Below are 19,103 nucleotides of genomic sequence, written 5' to 3' on the forward strand. Positions count from 1 at the left end.
GACCCCCACATCTTATCCTTCATTTCTTTCTTAACGCACAAAAAAATCGGTGAGCTCGATTTGAAGATTTATTGACTCAATTAGAAAAAAGTATGCATTAGTGACCTAATTATAGCACTTTTGAAATTTGATTACTATTTTGTGAGATAATCCCGATGTTTTATCTATGAAATAAAATAAAGCTAGATGAATATATGATTATATGAGATAATAATATGTTTCGAAACACCCGAGGTCAGTAAATGATCTTAATGGTTGTTCAATATACATATAGTCAGGTGGATCAGGTGTCTGCTAACTGGCCATTCAAAAATAATGATTCAACTTGACACGAACCGAATAATTTATTAGACGTGCATACAATGTAATAACTGATCCCTGTGAAAGAAAAATATGGGTCCACTACTACCCGTAGGTTCGGAAAAAGAACAATTTGGGTTACCCCTTAGATTTTTCTCTAGATCTATCACTTACCACATTTCACATTTCACCCCATCACATTAATTTTAATTTTTTTAGTGTGAAATATGAAATCTGTTTATGTGGAGTCTACATGACATGTTTTTCTCTTTTGTTATTTTTGTTTTTCGCATGTTACTCTTTACCCGAACCGATCGTCCTATACTTGAAGTAAAAAAAAAACCTAAATAATTAAGAACACATGGGGTTCTTGGAAATTTCAAAGACATTTCATGTTGCTTGGTAGGTAGTAAAGTTGCTTTTCAGAATGGCCCATTTAATACAACGTGTAGACTATTCTATTCTATACACGCTAGAAGATGAAGTTTCATAATGAATATTTGGCACGAACCACTCATTTAAAAAAAAAGTTACAAATTTTATTCTTATAAATAACAACTTAAGCCTTTTTTTTATCAAATTTGTTTTTTTTCTCTTTAAAATTAGTGAGGTAGTCGTTGGAGTTGGGCCCACCTTCCTCATATGCTAACAAGTCCGCAGCCACAAACCCTTCTTCCTGGACTTTCCTCAACGGTGGGGTCTCTTTGCTTCCTCGTCCGCAAATGTCACATACATCCAGACCTCGGGTTATGTTGCACGTTATGCTTTAAGTTTGTGGTTAAACTCATGTTTTTTTAACTTGGATTACCTAAACTGACTTTGTGCACCTAAGATTACATCTAGTATATATTATGCCTAGTAGAAATTGAAGTTAAGAAAATGTAGAAGACATGGTCATATTTAATCTCGGATGCACACGTTATTTCAAAGACGATTTCACGTCAACATTGTAGCTCTAAAGTTGCTTTTCTTTCTAGATGACCATTTAAAATAATTTAAGGAAAGCACCCGTCAATATATTATGTCTAATCTTGAGTTTTTACTAAGCCATATAAAGGTTGAATGATATCATGTATTGATAAAAAATAGTTTTGACTTATACCGAATAAAGTGTCCATAGACCTTCTCAACCGAAACTAGTATTCTAATAGCATCACGCGATTAAATGACTAAGTCTTCATGGCATGTTTATAAATATCTCTAATCACACAACCCCAATCAAAAGCTCAAAATTAACCACAAACACGAAAACACACAGAAAGCAATTATGCATTTAAAAATAATACTAGCAGTAGCAGCTATTGCAACTTTGGTAGCAACAAGTGCACAAGAGGGACTACCTTGTGAACGTTTCTGTGGCAATATGCCTATTGACTTTCCATTTGGTACTCGTAGCGAATGCTACGCCAGTCCCAAATTCCTCGTGACTTGTGACCGATCGACGCCGGGAAACCAAGGCTTATCTTTGGAGAACGACGAAACACAAGCAATACGGAGATTACAAATATCTCAACAAGAAAGGGTGAGGTAGAGATTATGGTGTCTGTAGCCCACGATTGCTACAATAGTTCTGGCCGAGCTAATAGTACTCGGCCATCTTTGAGGTCAGGGGATTATCAGATCTCTGCTAAAAACAGACTTGTAGCCATCGGGTGTGATACATATGTTCGGTTAATAGTAAGAAGTGGGAATGATTCTCATGGTACCGGATGCATTTCTACTTGTGATAGAAATAGTCCTTTCATAAACGGATCATGCTCGGGAGTTGGGTGTTGTGAAGTAGCAGTTCCAGAAGGAATGGAATCTTATGATACGAGTCGTACAATTCTTGGTAGCTTTAACAAGCATGAGAATATTTTGGATTTCAACCCTTGTAGCTATGCCTTTTTTGTTGAAGTAGGGAAGTTCAACTTTTCCTCAACTAATCTGGTTGATTTCGGAAGCGAAAGGAAGATGCCAATGCTACTTGACTGGGCAATTGGAAACTTGACATGTGACAAAGCAAAGGAGACAAATAACTTCTTATGCACGGGAAACAGTGAATGTGATCAAGCTTATCTAGGTCCTGGATATTGTTGCAGCTGCCGTGAAGGTTATGAAGGCAACCCTTATGTTGCGGGTGATTGCAAGAGTAAGTTCTGATTTCACATTCGAATGCTTCTTCTTTTTTTTTTTGAATTTGCTTTCACTTGTAACAAATGATTGACAATTTGTTATTTTAAGATATTAATGAATGCGAACGAGGAGATCATGGTTGCGAACATGAATGCATTGACAGAGAAGGAATTATACATGTACTTGTAGAAAAGGTTACTCTGGAGACGGTAGGAAAAGTGGATCAGGTTGCACTGCTGATCAATCAACCATGATAACGATAGTTGCGAGTAAGTAATCATACAATATCTTTTTGGTTTATATCTGAAGCTATTGTTATAAATTATATCTGAATGAAATGGTTCTATAAGTTAGTTTCTGTTGTTGCAGGTACCTTAGCTTCTGCTATATTTCTCCTTATAACTGTCGCCTGGTTATACTTGGTGTTTAAAAGGCGAAAGCTCGTGATGTTAAGAGAAAAATTCTTTAAACAAAATGGTGGAATAATGTTGCAGCAACGAATTTCTGGAGATGGGGGTACTAATGATCAAGCAAGAGTATTTACGATAGAGGAGCTAAAGAGGGCAACCAATAACTATGATGAAAGCAGGATTATCGGTAAGGGTGGCTATGGCACTGTTTACAAAGGAGTTCTTTCTGATAACTGAATAGTTGCCATCAAGAAGTCAAAACTAGCAGATCAAACACAAGTTCAGATAGAGCAATTTATCAACGAAGTGGTTATCCTGTCCCAGATAAATCATAGGAATGTAGTGAAGCTGATAGGGTGTTGTATGGAAACAGAAATCCCGTTATTGGTTTATGAATTCATTCCAAATGGCACACTGTCCGATCATATCCACAACAAAGTCAAATCGTCAGTTATTACATTGGATATCCGACTTAGAATAGCAACAGAGACGGCTGAAGCACTTGCGTACTTACATTCTGCAGCATCTGTTCCAATCATCCATCGCGATGTCAAGCCAATGAATATACTTTTGGATCATAACTACGTTGCAAAAGTAGCCGATTTTGGAGCATCTAAGTTAATTCCTGCTGATCAGATTGAGTTGGCCAGTATAGTGCAAGGAACACTAGGTTACCTAGATCCTGAATATTTGCAAACAAATCAGCTCACTGATAAGAGCGATGTTTATAGTTTTGAGGTAGTACTGGTAGAACTACTAACTAGAACTACTAACTGGAAGAAAGGCTCTTAGCTTTGATGGGCCAGAGGAAGAGAGAAACCTAGCTATGTATTTTTTGTATTCTTTAAAAGAGGGGAGACTGTTTCAGGCTCTTGATGAACGTTTGCAACAAGATGATGTTCCAAGCGAGATCATCCAAGTTTCTAGACTGGCAGAAAGATGTTTACGCATTAAAGGAGAAGAGAGACCAACTATGAAGGAAGTAGCAATCGAGCTAGAAGGAATATTGGCTTCAATGATACAAAAGCATCCATGGGTGCAACGTAGTACAAACGAAGATGAAAGTGAGCATTTTCTCAAAGAACTTACCAACGACTATGAATGTACAAATGGTGGCATTGTAAGCAATGCAACCTCAAGTACATTCGATAGCATGAGCAAGCATTCGATGTTACCCATTGCTAGTGGGAGGTGAAGGTCCGGATAAGCTTGCCGTGCTAGAGATGTGTTTAATTCTTACTTTCTATCGTTAGAGTTTGTTAGGCAGTTATATAGTTTGTATATATTGAGCATAAGATTCGCTTGTATAGTTAAAAAACTTTGACCTAATTTTAAGTGTATTGAAATATATAAACTAAATATAAGGGTCTTTTAGTCATTTTAGAAAGTATAGGTTATGCCATATATGTATTTGTATAAATTCTAGGGGTTAGCGTGTAAATATGTTAAGTGTTGAATAGTTTCTAGACAGAATTACAAATTTTGTCCTTTAAAAAAAGCCAAATTACGGTTCGTGTCCTTTTTTCAGTTTCTTTGCAGGAAGTATCCTTTAAACATTTTTTTCCTGCACGTTATGTCTTTTACGCTAACTGGGTTAGAAAACCCAGTTAAATACCCTCACATGAGGCGCATGTGAAGATGAAGATTGGAAGCTTGGAATTAGGGTGATGATGATGAATGATGAATGGGTGTAATCAAGGGTGAATTTGAAAACCCAGAAAGGGTTTCGTCATTTTTCGAATTAGGGTTTGAGTTTGATGGAAAAAAAAGTTGCATGTTTGGTTTCTTTAATTTATGAGAGAGAAGAAAGAAAGATACAAAGGCGGTGTGAAAAGACAAAAATGCCCTCACATGCGCCTCACGTAAGGGTATTTAACTGAGTTTTTCTAACCCAGTTTGCGTAAAGGACATAACGTGTAGGAAAAAAATGTTTAGGGACACCGCTTGCAAAGAAACTAAAAAAATGACACGAACCGTAATTTAGCTTTTTTTAAAGAACAAAATTTGTAATTCTGTCTAGTTTCTAAAACAATGGGTTCTGCAAAATTTGTAATTCTGTCTAGTTTCTAAGTTGACTGGAATCGCCGGAGCCCTGTGAATCGCTGGTTCTGTGGTTGTCTTGTGTTTGAAAAGAAAAAAAAAGGAAAGATTTTCTTGTTTGGTTGCTTGTTCTCGTTCAAATCAAGAAGAAGATGACAGGAGTTTTTTTTCTTTGTTTGATTGGTAAAGGTGTTTGTTTCTTTTGAAGACAAGAGCTCATGGGTTTTGTCATAAGAAAGATTCTTTTTTTTGTTTTTTTTTCAAACAAGTCCACCAATTTAGTCATTTGACGCAAGAGACCCCTCAAGTTTGATAAATGGCAGAAAGCAGTAAACTTCAGATTGAGAAGTTTGATGGTAAAGCTTTTGGTTGGTGGAAAATGCAAATGGAGGATTTGCTCGTTCAAAAGGATTTGGACGTGGTCTTGGGGGATAGACCAGAGAAGGTGAAAGAAGACGAATGGGAAACTTTGGATAAAAAGGCCAAGGCAGTTATTAGATTATCAGTGACGAAGGATGTTGCGTTCAACATTCTAAAGGAGACCACAACGCGTGGGATTATGGATGCGCTTTCTAATATGTACGAGAAGCCTTCGGCAGAAAATAAAGTTTTTTTGATTCGTGAGTTAGTTAACACAAGGTTAAAAGAAGGAAGTTCAGTAACTGTACACATCAACAATATGAACTCGATTTTGTCCAGACTTGGGTCAGTTGGTATAAAATTCGAGGATGAGGTTCAGGATCTACTACTGTTATCGTCCTTGCCTGATAGCTGGTCGGGAACTGTTATAGCGATTACTAGTTCCACCAGCAAGTTCACTTTTGATGGGATTCGGGATCTCATTCTGGGTGAAGACATAGACGAAGAAATTTAGGTGAGTCTTCTAGTGGACTATTACATGTTGGCAGAGGAAGAAGAAATAACAGAGGTAGTGGGAGCGGGAACAGGAAAAGGAGTCAGTCGAGGACTCGAAATGATGTAACCTGTTGGAACTGTAAAGAGGCTGGGCATTTTAGGAATCAATGTCCAAATGAGAAGAAAGAAGTTAACGCTACAGTAGACTACTTAGATGGCGATGTTTTGATCTGTAGTGTGGAGAGCAGTGTGGATTCCTGGGTTATGGATTCGGGTGCTTCATTTCACGCTACCCACAGCAGTGAAGCACTGCGAAATCTGAAAGAAGGTGATTTTGGTAAGGTGAGACTAGCGAACGATGAGGTTCTTGAGGTGACGAGCATGGGTGACTTAGATTTGAAGACTCCAGTCAGTTCATTGACTTTGAAGGATGTCCAGGTAATTCCAAGTCTGAAGAAACAATTGATTTCTGTTGGGCAGCTGGACGAACAGGGGCACAAGGTTAAGTTCAGGAACGGGCAGTGGAAGGTTCTAAAGGGAAATCTAGTCGTAACTCGAGGAAAGAAATGAGGTTCGCTGTGTATGGTCAGTTTACCGTATGAGGGAGTAACCATCCCAGTTCAGAAGAATACCAAGATCCGGTTCACGGAATCTCGTGGGCAGAAGAAGGTTTGCTTTGCAGATGGCAAACCCAGAGTCACGGGTCAGATTCAGGTTGAACGTGCCAGGAAATGTTCAGGAAACCAATCAGAGGCATTTGTGGCAGTGGGAGCACGGGACGTGCTTCGGTCAGAGTTACTAGACGACACTGGGTTAAGAGAACCAGTATTCCGGCTGTCAAAGTCTCTCCAGTTGATTATCTGCTTTATTCGGAGAGTGTTTATTCTCAGGATGTTGGGCAGTTCATGTTAGTGGGAGCCGATAGGGACAGAAAATGGGTCGGTGACAGTTTCAGTCATGACTGATGGGTTGAAGCTCAGTGGGAGCTTCAAAGGGCTTTCAGGTTAATTGAATAGAAGGCCCGGGTAACTAGGAAGATACTGAAGATGAAAAGTTTCTTACAGAAATACAGATGCACAGTTGAAGCACATGTGAAGATTGTTCCGTGGCTTCAAGTGGGAGATTGTTATGTGTGAAGCCACTTTGAGGTTTGTCAAAGATTGTGGCAGAAAGTAGGCAGCAGAGAACAAACACATTTGTGACTCCTCTAAATTCAAGCCTCGTTCCATGGTTTACGGCATGTTTGATGATTCTTTTTTTTTTCTCAATCTCCATATAAGATATCTTTGTATTTGTAAATCTTGCATCACCACAAGTAATAAAATCTCCTAGTTACCGTGTGTGGACGTAGGTTGCAGTGTAGCGACCGAACCACGTTAAATCTTTGTGTTCACCTTGTGTTCTTGAGTGGCAGAGAGGGAGAGTGTGTGGTCCGAGTGTTCAGTTGTTCGTGTGTATTCTGCAATTCGTGTTCAACAGGTGTTGTCGATCCTAACAGACTTCTTTGAAGTCAAGTGTAATGTTTTATCAATTTTATTGTGTTATTATTCAAATTCGAATCTGATTTGCCAATAGTGGGTCAGAGCCTAAGTTACGAATTTGGAAGAAGTGATTGAATCAGAGGGTGTTTTAAACTGGGAAAAAGAATATCGAATTAATGGCAGCTAGTCTATGACAATCAAATATAATTTAAAAATCACAAGTTCTGTTGTGAACTTATGATAGAGACTGATTCAAAATGGTCAATCTTCCGATAGACCCATAAATTTGGTTATGCTCCGAGAATATAAAAGAAGAAGAGAACCCGATTTGGGACAAGTTTTCTGATTATTTTTCTTAAACTAACGACTACAATTTATAGGAAAACAAATGCATGAAACGAGGAAACTTAAACCATAATTAATAAAACAAAATAATAGATAAAGTTTATTAATTAGTTTGCTTCCAAGAAAGGTCTTACATATCATATGATGATCATATCAAATCCCCGGCCCTTCAAAATGTTATGTCCTCAAGAACGAAACGTGATTTCCATGGATGTTGCCATTCAAGTTGGACTACCACAGGCAGGGCGGTCTCAGCCGGTCGCCACAGCGATCTCCACTTGCGTCTTCCGTTTGCGTATGCTAACAGGTTCAGTAGTTTTTCTATAGAAACCGATTTCACGACTTGATTTAACCAGGATGGAACCACGCTTGGTGTTGTTTTGTTCATGTGCGTTTTTTTCTATTTGTTTTGGGTTGAGCTTAAAAATGATCGTGGATGTTGATTGTGTGATTTTTGGATGTCTTTCAGTTAGGAGATGGGGTGAATGGAGTGGCCATGGCTGCTTTTGTTGGTGAGTTTAGAACAACAGCTTTTTCCTGGGGTTGAATGGTGGTGACTAGTTAGGATATGTGCCCATAAGATACTGATCAAGTTTTAGGTTTGGTGTGGTCGTAGAAGCGGATATGGGTGGTGGTGGTGGTAGTGCTAGGATTAGGGATGTAAATGCTAGTTTTGGACCATTATCATCGAAGAGGTGTCAGAAATTTTGGTGAGGGCAGCAGCAAGGTTAACGATGATTTGATTCATGGTGGTAGTGAAGGAGTCAAAGTTGACCTTAGGTAGGGCGGCTTATTGGGCGGTGACTGATTCTTGTTGATTCAATAGCTAATCAATTTTGTCAACCATGGTCATGATCAGGTCTTCACATGACGAAGGAAGCATAAGGAAGATTGTCGAAAGCACTAAACTGATAGAGACCGATTCGATATGGTCAACGATAGACCCGTAGAGTGTGTTATGCTCCAAGAGAAGAAAAGAAACCGATTTGTGACAAATTTTCTTATTATTGTTTCTTAAACTAACTGGTACAATTTATAGGAAAACAAATGCAAAGAAATAGGAAACTTAAATAATAAGAAAACCTAACTATAAAACAATAAGGAAACTAAATAATATATAAACTTAATTAATTACTTTGCTTCCAAGAAAGTCTTATGTATCATAATCATGATGTTAAGCATGGATAATATTATGATCGTATCAACTTCAACTCAGAAAATACATTTGGGTTGAACATATCATATTATATTTGGCAAGATCAGAGGGATGAAAGAAAATAAGGTTCATCCCAATGCAATCAATCCAGTAACTATGAATCGTTAATCACATCCAACTTGTGAGGTGTGTTTCTTTACTGCATCATCGCAAATCAAAGCTGATATCGGGATTGTTGGATTTTGTTCAGAATCACAACTTGGAAGGTTGTTCATTGTGATATGGGTTCCAAATCCGACAGTAGATTAAGAGTGGCTAGTGGTCAAGGTTAAGGCTTGAGATCTTTATGGTCTTAAGTTCGAAACCTGACACAAGAGGGTTTTTACATATTGATGGGTTTCATTCTTGATGGTGTACATAGGTGAGTCAAGAATGAAGCATCAAAACCGATCAGTAATGGACGGTTGACATCCCGTCTCTAGAAGACTCATTCCAGTATTGGACAAGGTAGTTCTAAGCGTTGTTAAAAAAATATTAAACTTAAAAAAATGGAAGAGGTCAAAAAAGGAAAATTGTAAAAGACGGTTCAACTTATTAGTTTTGGATGCACACGTATGTTATTTCAAAGACAATGACGTCTAGCTCTAAGCTTGATTTTCTTCCTAAATGACCATTAAATATATGCTTGTAGACACGTTAGCATAAATGACAACAACCATCACTATCATATGTCTGAATTTGAGTTTTTTCTAACCCGTATTAGGTTGAATGGTATCATTTATTGAATCAAAATACTGGTTTTTTTTATTATTTTATACATCCATCTGTCCGCTTTATTTCTTTTATCTCCAAAATAAATTGTACAAAGACAAAGTGTTCCAATGACCTTCAACCCTTGACTAGTGGATGAATTGAAAAATGACCAAGTCTTCATGGCATGCTCATATACATATATACACGCATACACATATACATGCATTGTTATATGTATAGGATCTTTAATACACACATCCTCAATTAAATACCCAAAATACAAACTAACAAATACTCAAAAATCAACTATGCATTTAAAAACATTACTAGCAGTAACAGCAATTGCAGCTTTGGGGACAGCAAGTGCTCAAGATGGAGCAGCTTGTGAAAGTTCTTGTGGCAATGTGAATATTACTTTCCCATTTGGTTCTGGTGAGGGATGCTACTACAGTTCTGATTTCCTCGTAACTTGTAACCGGTCATCCGGGGAACCAATACCATTCTTCGGACAAAGCAGAAACAATATTGTTATTTCAAATATGTCGACGGAGAAGAGTGAGGTGGAGATTATGATGTTTGTAGGCCGTGATTGCTACAATAGTTCTGGTCGAGTCGGAAGAAACCAACCATTCTTTTGGTTGAGGGATTTCCGCATCTCTGACAAGAACAAATTTGTTGCCATCGGGTGTGACACGTACGCATATTTCAGAGGAAGAAGAGGGAATGAGATAGATGGTACAGGATGCATTTCTACTTGTGGTAGAAATAGCCTGCTTACAAACGGATCTTGCTCGGGAGTTGGGTGCTGTGAAGTAGCGGTGCCAGAAGGACTTAAATCTTTTAATATGACTCTTCGTAGCTTTAACAACCATACGAATATATCGGACTTCAATCCTTGTAGCTATGGATTTTTTGTTGAAGAAGGCAAGTTTAGTTTTTCTACAACTAACCTGCTTGATTTTGATAGTGTAAACAAGAAGCCAATGTTACTTGATTGGGCAATTGGAGACTTGACTTGTGAGGAAGCCAAGAACAAGGACAATTTCTTATGTAAGGGGAACAGCAAATGTGATCAAGACTATGGAGGTCCCGGATATCGTTGTCGTTGCCTTGAAGGTTATGAAGGCAACCCTTATGTTGCAGGTGGTTGCAAGAGTAAGTTTTGATTTCATATTTTTGGATGCCATTTTTTCTAATATATTTTCACGTTAATCAAATGACTGACACTTGGTTATTCTGTAGATATTAATGAATGTGAACGAGGAAGTCATGATTGCGAACTTGATGATCAGTGCGTTGATACCGAAGGAAACTATACGTGTACTTGTCGAAAAGGTTACTCTGGAGATGGTAGAAAAAATGGAAGAGGCTGCATTGCTGATCAATCTACCATTATAAAATTAGTTGTAGGTAAATACTCACAAAATATTTATTCAGTTTATATTAGTTGTAGGTAAATAATTACAAAATCAGCATCTATCGATCCATGCTTAAGTTAGCTTTTGCTGTTGCAGGTATCACAAGTTCTGCTATATTTCTCCTTATATTAGTCACCTGGTTGTATTTGGTGCTCAAGAGGCGAAAGCTTATTATGCTGAGAGAAAAATTCTTCAAACAAAATGGTGGATTAATGTTGCAGCAACGACTTTCTGGAGATGGGGGTTCTCATGATCAAGCTAGAGTCTTCACGGTAGAGGAGCTAAAGAGGGCAACCAATAATTATGATGAAAGCAGGATTATCGGTAAGGGTGGCTCTGGAACCGTTTACAAAGGAGTTCTTTCTGATAACAGAATAGTTGCCATAAAGAAGTCAAAAGTAGCCGATCAAACACAAGATCAAATAGAACAATTTATCAACGAAGTGGTTATCCTCTCCCAAATAAATCATAGGAATGTGGTGAAGCTGATTGGATGTTGCCTGGAAACAGAAATCCCGTTATTGGTTTACGAGTTCATTCCAAATGGCACTCTCTCTGATCATATTCACAACAAAGGCAAGGCGTCAACTATAACATGGGATATCCGACTCAGAATAGCAACAGAGACAGCTGAAGCACTTTCGTACTTACATTCCGCAGCATCTGTTCCAATTATCCATCGTGATGTCAAGCCAATGAATATACTTTTGGATGATAACTATGTAGCAAAAGTAGCTGATTTTGGAGCATCTAGGCTAATTCCTATCGATCAGATTGAGTTGGCCACTGTAGTTCAAGGAACACTAGGATACTTAGATCCAGAGTATTTGCAAACAAATCAACTCACAGATAAGAGTGACGTATATAGTTTTGGGGTGGTACTAGTGGAACTTTTAACTGGGAAAAAGGCTCTTAGCTTTGATAGGCCAGAAGAACAAAGGAACCTAGCTATCTTTTTTCTAGATTATCTAAAAGAGGGGAGACTCTTCCAAGTTCTTGATGAGCGCTTGCAGCTAAATGATGTTCCCAACGACATCATCCAAGTTTCAAGGCTTGCAGAGAGATGCTTACGCGTTAAAGGTGATGAAAGGCCAACCATGAAGGAAGTAGCAATCGAGCTCCAAGGAATAATAGCTTCGACCTCACAAAAACACCCATGGGTACGAAGTAGTTCAAACGAAGATGAGAGTGAGTATTTGCTTAAAGATCAAATCCACAACTATGAACGTACAAATGGTGGCAATGTAAGCCCCATTTCATTATCACTGAATGTTACCCATTGCTAGTGGCAGGCAAAGGTAGAGATTTGCGTCTACAAAATTTGGAATAGGCTCGATCTTGCATAGATGGGAACTTTCTAAAATTAGGTTACTTTTTAAATGAATGTGCACAATTAGAGATTTTTTACTGTGGAAAATATGTATTTGGGTTTGTAACCCCAGGTTTATAGGTTTCGTGTTTTCGATATAATCCCGGATAGCTTTCTAAATCGTGGATAGATAACTTTTAGATTAATTTATTATTTCGCTTATACTAGAAACCAATAATAAGATAAAGCAAACAATTTCTATTATAAATGAGAAATTTTTTTATGAAAAATTCTAAGTATGAATAAAATGATCAGAAATTAGATTAAATGAAATCTTTAAATAGGTGTCGAACACTCGAACCAACATATAACATACTGATTTGAGTGAACTGTTGCAAGGTTCCATAAACAGTTATGGCAGTTGGGGTAATCCCTGCAATAACATTGGTATAAAGAAGCCTAGTATCAAACTCAGTAGCTACTTATAAATTATAATCCTGCTAAATTACAAGAGGTTACCCTTCCCAGTTGCTACAATAGCACAAAATTGCTATCGAGTTTCAAAGTTGCTACCAAACTTGTAGTCACTACCGACACATAATTCCAATAATGTTGAAGACCATTTCCATGCAACTTTTTGTCATCCATATTAATCTAACGTGTTTTCAATGGATGTCTTTCCATTCAAGGTGACCCAAGCTAGCTAAGGGTGTTGCCCCTTGGACCCAACAAGGGACCATCTCTTTCACCTTGCGATGGCACTGGTGTGGAACCACTAAGGAGTGGTGCCCCTTGAAACCTCTTCATGGTACCAAAGACAGAGAGGTTTCTTAGTACCGAATTTACAATAGTTTTGGACAAGTTTGTGCTCCACGCCTCTAAGGGGTGTTTGGGTTTCCTTATTTTAACCTCCTTATAACTTATTAACTTTTATAAGTTAAAATAGTGTTTGGATAATATGACTTATGAAACCTTTTTGAAAGAATATTTGTTTTGAATCCTATTATATAACGATTCAAATTCCTATCATATACGAATTCTATTACACCCCCGCAAGAAGCTAGAGGAGGCCGAATGATTAAACTGTCGCGAAAATCATCAAACAATATTCAGGGAAGACCTTTGGTGAAGATATCTGCAATTTGATACTGGGAAGGAATGTGCAAAATACGAGCCCGGCCACGTTGAACCTGTTCGCGCACAAAGTGAATATCAAACTCAATGTGTTCGGTACGTTGGTGTTGAACCGGATTACCAGATAAGTAGATGGCACTAATGTTATCACAATAAACAAGTGTAGCATGTGAAAGTGGTCTATGTAATTCAAACAAAAGATTTCGGAGCTAGCAGATTTCAACAACTACATTTGCAATACCACGGTATTCGGCTTTTGCACTAGAGTGCAAGACTGTGGATTGGCGTTTACACTACTATGAAATGAGATTGTCCCAAGATAGGCACAGTATCCAGAGGTGGAGCGACGAGTATCATGACCCCAACCTAATCAGCATCGGTATAGGTGCGGAGGGAGATAGTAGTGGAAGATCCAAGGGTAAGGCCATACGATCCGTAGAAGAGCATCCCAATGTTCAACGCTATGGGAGTGCATATGTATGCAAATTTGTTGGACCGCATAGGAAATGTTTGGAGGAGTAAGTGTGAGATACTAGCTATGATATAACGTAGGATTGTCAAAAGCTTCATTGGATAGAGTACTTAAAAGGAGTTTTTCATAAGCTAGGATGGGGTAAGTTAAGAAAAACTTCTTATATAAGGTATAAAGAGGTGCAAATAAGGAATCCCAAACACCCCTTAATTTGTACCAATGTATATTATGATTTCTCATTTGGTATACATGTAAATCTCGATTATCCAAAATCGTCTAAATGACAATAAAATCACCAAGAGGTTTCTAGATTCAAATTATTGAATTCAGGTATATAAATTTTTTTTAAAAAAGTTATAAATTGTCATATCTATCTCATGTTAGTGAATAAATAAATGTGAGCTTCGAAGAAAAAGAAAACTTTGATGTTACATTTTGATATAACATCACCAAGAGGTTTCTTTGTTTATGTATGTTTGGGCCCAAAGCCAATCTAAACAAAAGCCCATTGGACCATGGAAATAATAGAAAGATGCATGGGATGCTTTCGCCTGTAAAGGTGAAGCATGCCCATCCATACTTAACCTTTTGCAAAAACAACTCTCACCGACTCCTTCTCTCTCTAGTACCTTATCTTCCATACTTACCATTTTTGGTAAAGATCCGAGATCTCGGTTGGTTGTAGGTTATTTCCGCTAACCTACAACCCTGATTGATCAACGTGTTGTGAGATCCATTCTACGGACCTACAATAAAATTGCCTTTGATTCGACCGGAAAATTGGATTTTTAACAGTATTTGTTATGAGACGGTGTAATGTTGCTTTGTGAGATCTGCCAATATTTCTTTTAAAGCAACGATATTTATTGTGAGATCCAACGGTTGAGAGCCGTCAATTTTGCTTGTGAGATGACATTATTTTTTGAGGTCCGACGATATTTAGTGAAATTCGACAATATTTATTGTGAGTTCCAATGATATCTTAGTGAGATCCGAAGGTTTTAGAATAGACACTTTAGAAACTTTTTGTCAAATGAATAATCTCTTGACCTTAAGTGGTAAAATGAACAATAGGGGGTTTCCCTTTTTATCTAGCTCACAAAATAAATCACAAAAAAGTACAAAGGTTTAGACTGAAAAGATCCATAAACGTACATATTAACTTTGCTTTCATGTGAAGGTTTGAACACCTTCTCTATGAATCCATAAAAAGCATTACCAAACATTAAATTAATAAAATTTAGAAAGACCAAAAAGCAACCTTCTTCATGTACTTCCATATTTTTACTTGCTTCATGAGCCAAAACCAACTAAGATAAAAAGATCAATACTCAGATATCAGTGATGGATCAACCCACAAATCATATCAACACATTTTCTGTTTCCACGCCTAAAATGGGAGAAAATGATTGGGTGATGAATGTGAATCAAGAACTTAAGAACATGGGTGATTCATCATCAGAAATGGAGCAATGGAAAAAAAGATCAATCTACCGCGTACCCTCGTGTGTAACCGATCTCAACAAAGGAGCCTACAAGCCGCAGTCGGTCTCATTCGGACCATACCATTATGGAGAACCAAATTTAGAACCCATGGAAGAGAACAAACACCGCGCTCTCCTTCACTTTCTTAAAAGGTACAAGAAACCTTTTGAATGTTATGTGAAGGCTGTGTTGGAGGTTGTGGATGATCTTAAGCACGCATATAGTTCGTTGGATCAGAAATGGCATCAAGATACAATGGGATTTGTGAAGATGATGATTTTAGATGGGTGTTACATGCTCGAAATCTTGCGTACCGCGACTGGTCAAGATGTTGATGGTGATAATCCTGCTGATGATGTTGATGATTATGCTTCGAATGATCTGATTTTCAGCAACCATGGAAAGCTATACATCATGCCTTACCTTAAACGCGACATGCTCATGCTCGAAAATCAGTTGCCGATGCTGCTTCTTAATACGCTCATTGCAGCTACAAAAGACGACCCGAACCAGGTAAATTTTGTTTCAAGCTATGAACTATTCTAAGCAAAATAAGGTTATATCAATATTATAAATAAATAAACAACATATTGAAGTTTTCTAAGAGTGTTGCTAAATGTACCCCGCCCTATTATTTTTACTAGTTGTACTCCCCACTAAACTTCTCAAATAATTTTTATTTACATATTAGTCCTTTCAATGATTTTCATTTTTCAATACAACAAAGCCGTCAAGATAGGCCTTGTTCGTCCCGGAGAGAGCCTTTCTCAGCGACTTGTTGCTGACATAGCTTTCGTCGTTGCATATTGACATAATAGCTTAAATTTGTCATGGAGAGATATCGTAATAGTTGAAATTCATCTACCTTCATTCATCATCCACAAAACTAAGCATAAACTTGTTTAATGTACTTTCTACAAATACGATAATTTCATCATTGCAACGCGACCTAGGTTCGTTCTAAGACAGAAATAGATAAAAGTTACATAAAACTTCTTTGTACATAGTAGTGTTTGGTTATATATATTTGGAAAAATAGATTTTATTAATCTCACATTTTTTAGCTTGACCGATAATATCCCAACTTAGAAAATTGATGTCACCGGTCCTACCTTTCATACTATTTGTTTTCATTGGACCTACGTTAAAATAAATAAATAAAAACTTAACGGAATTTCAAACTGGTAATAATCTCATCTCAGAAAATTAGGACTTTTGACTGGAATGAGGATAAGAGTTAATTAATGTAAAACTTACCTCGAAAAGGTGTTTCAAACAATGAAACGTTGCTTCAATTCGGGTGTTTAAACTTCCAATTAACAAAAATTAAGTCGTTTGGAGCACCGTTTCGTGATAAGTTTTACATCAATCGACTCGTATCTTTCTTCCGATCAAAAGCCCTAAAACATCAGTTTGAAATTCGGAAAAAACTTAACAGGGTTAAAAAAATTTTAACGGGGTCTGATGAAAACAAATAGTTTGAACCTAAAAAGATTGGATTAATAAAATCCAAATTTCCTATATATTTATATGCATGACAGATTTACAAAATTAATTTGCAGCATGATGAGGAATTCGTAAACAAAATGATGCAAAGATTCTGCTCTCCATATTCTCGAATAACAAAAATGGGGAGATGCCTGCATCCCCTAGATGTATACCGAAAGAGCCTGCTATGGGAGAACCCACGTCACAAGAAGAAAACGGTCACCAAATCACACCATCACTATGTTATCGAAGAAGGCGATGAAATTGTTAGATCAGCAACAGAACTATACGAAGCAGGAATTCGTTTCAAAAAATCCAAAACAAGAAGCTTAAAAGGCATATCATTCCAAGGTGGTGTGCTCAAGCTTCCTCCAATCATGGTGGATGACGCAACAGAATCGTTGTACTTGAACCTGATCGCGTTTGAACGATTGCATGTTGGGGCTGGTAACGAGGTGACTTCGTACATATTTTTCATGGATAATATTATTGATCATGCAAAAGATGTTAGTCTTTTGCATTCACAAGGTATAATTCAAAATGCAATAGGTAGTGATAAGGCAGTGGCTAAACTGTTTAACTCATTGTCGAAGGATATCACTTTGGATCCGGATAGTGCACTAGATGCGGTTCATAAACAGGTTCATAACTACTGCAAGAAACCATGGAACGAGTGGCGCGCAAATCTTATACACACTTATTTTCGGAGCCCATGGGCGATCTTGTCTGTTCTTGCTGCAGTTTTTCTCTTTGCACTCACTATTATTCAAACAATCTACACTGTTTTCCCGCGTAGTTAGCCAAGTGTTGTGTTTTCTCAAAAAGAAAAATGATTTCAAGCCAGATTTCAATGGGAGCGGCCTCTCTATCTCATGGGACAGATAAAAGATTTGTCCACATCCATCGATAAGCAAAAAATAAACCAGATACGTTTGTTTGTTTGTTTGTTTGTTATTTTGTTGTGTTTTCTTTTTTTTCTACCAAAAAGTCGATCTTTCTTTCTTGATGCCATTGTGTGAAAAGTAAGCATTACAATAATATTGAATTTTGGGGATTATTGGATTTTTCTTCTTGTGATTGTAATTTGTAAGTTGTAACTAGCTTAGTACCTTTTTCTCACAAAGTCTCTAAAATGTTTCAAAATATTAACCACGACACCACATAGCGGATATGAACGATTACAGCAGAAAGTTAAAGTTCTAAAACTCAAGTATGATCCGGAAATAACGGACGCTAGTTGAAACTAAAACTTCGTTTAACAGTTGGATAAGTTTGAGCATACGAAAACGCTAAAACATATTTGATACTTCTCCTATGCCATTCTATTCTTTCTGTGTACATGAAAGTATGCTCCTAACATAATGCAAATGAGTATATAGTATGCTAGTCTCAAAATTCAATGCCAAAACCATTTTCGAAAAAGCTTAAAATCGACAACAGGGCACGCGGCTATGTACTTTGGTTCGACAGTCTTGTGATCCACTGAAATTAATAAAAATCGACAATAGGGCACACGGCTATGGACTTTGGTTTAACATAGTCTTGTGATCCACTGAAATTAACAGTAGGGTACACGACAGTGTTTAACACGAGTCGACTCGTTTGGTTTAGAATTTATTTATTTGAGTTTGGTCATTTCTAATTTGTAAGACACACATTTGTTAAAAATGATCTTTAGCAAATTTAGTTATTCTTTTAATTCGGGTTCAATTAAGTTCCAATCATAATACAAGTAATTTTCCATCTACTAGTGATGATCATAACATCATTTTGTACCAAATCCCACTAAACCATCAACTTTGGCCTAAATTCTTCAAGAACACATAATAAAATGCATGATCTAGCTACATATTCACAATAAAACATATAAGGTCCTAAAAATGTAATATAAGATGTTTGTAAACTTAAAATTTTCAAAAAAATCATTTGGTATAGAACCCACTCAACTCTCTAAAATTAACATGTAAGGTAACAAGATGCTAACTCAAGTAGAAAATATTGCCTGTTTCGGAACTCAAAATGCACACATACATATTAATAAAATATGTCCCATTTGCAAGCAAAAGGGAAAGTTAACATGCAAATAAAATTAATGTATTAAACATGAGAATCAAGTAGAGTAATATATATACAAGTGTAACTACATCATAGATGTAATTACACTTGTATATACAATTACTTTACTTGATTCTCACGTTTAGCACGTTAATTTCATTTGTGTTTGATCTAAACCCTACAAGAAGCAAATATACCAAAAGCAATGCTTACTTCCATTTGGCAATAACACAAAAAACTACCATACGTGAAGTCGTAAAGATGTACAAATTATCCAAAAGTAATCG

At 37.1% G+C, this 19,103-nt stretch overlaps 1 protein-coding gene and 2 pseudogenes across 1 annotated transcript; all 3 read left to right on the forward strand.

The window, feature by feature from the left end:
* The first annotated feature begins 1,313 nt into the window (after positions 1-1,313).
* On the forward strand, positions 1,314-4,283 carry LOC143531127 (wall-associated receptor kinase 1-like; annotated as a pseudogene).
* Positions 4,284-9,751: 5,468 nt separating this feature from the next.
* LOC143531106 (wall-associated receptor kinase 2 pseudogene) lies at positions 9,752-12,159 on the forward strand (annotated as a pseudogene).
* Positions 12,160-15,164: 3,005 nt separating this feature from the next.
* Positions 15,165-17,602, forward strand: LOC143531128 (UPF0481 protein At3g47200-like). Its single transcript, XM_077026501.1, has 2 exons — positions 15,165-15,786; positions 16,836-17,602. Exons 1-2 carry the CDS (start codon positions 15,184-15,186, stop codon positions 17,559-17,561), a joined length of 1,329 nt encoding a protein of 442 aa, XP_076882616.1. The 5' UTR covers positions 15,165-15,183; the 3' UTR covers positions 17,562-17,602.
* The last annotated feature ends 1,501 nt before the right edge of the window (positions 17,603-19,103 follow it).

Source organism: Bidens hawaiensis, unplaced genomic scaffold, assembly GCF_021521415.1.
Source record: "Bidens hawaiensis isolate Kalapana, Puna unplaced genomic scaffold, B.hawaiensis_p1.1 tig00009085_1, whole genome shotgun sequence".
In the NCBI taxonomy this organism is placed as follows: Eukaryota; Viridiplantae; Streptophyta; class Magnoliopsida; order Asterales; family Asteraceae; genus Bidens; species Bidens hawaiensis.

What these genes read in the sequence shown, in the direction of transcription:
- LOC143531128 (XM_077026501.1), top strand. Translation starts at nt 15,184, where the DNA reads ATGGGAGAAAATGATTGGGTGATGAATGTGAATCAAGAACTTAAGAAC. An exon ending in CAAAAGACGACCCGAACCAG is followed by an intron (nt 15,787 to 16,835) that starts GTAAATTTTGTT and finishes ATTAATTTGCAG; the next exon opens with CATGATGAGGAATTCGTAAA.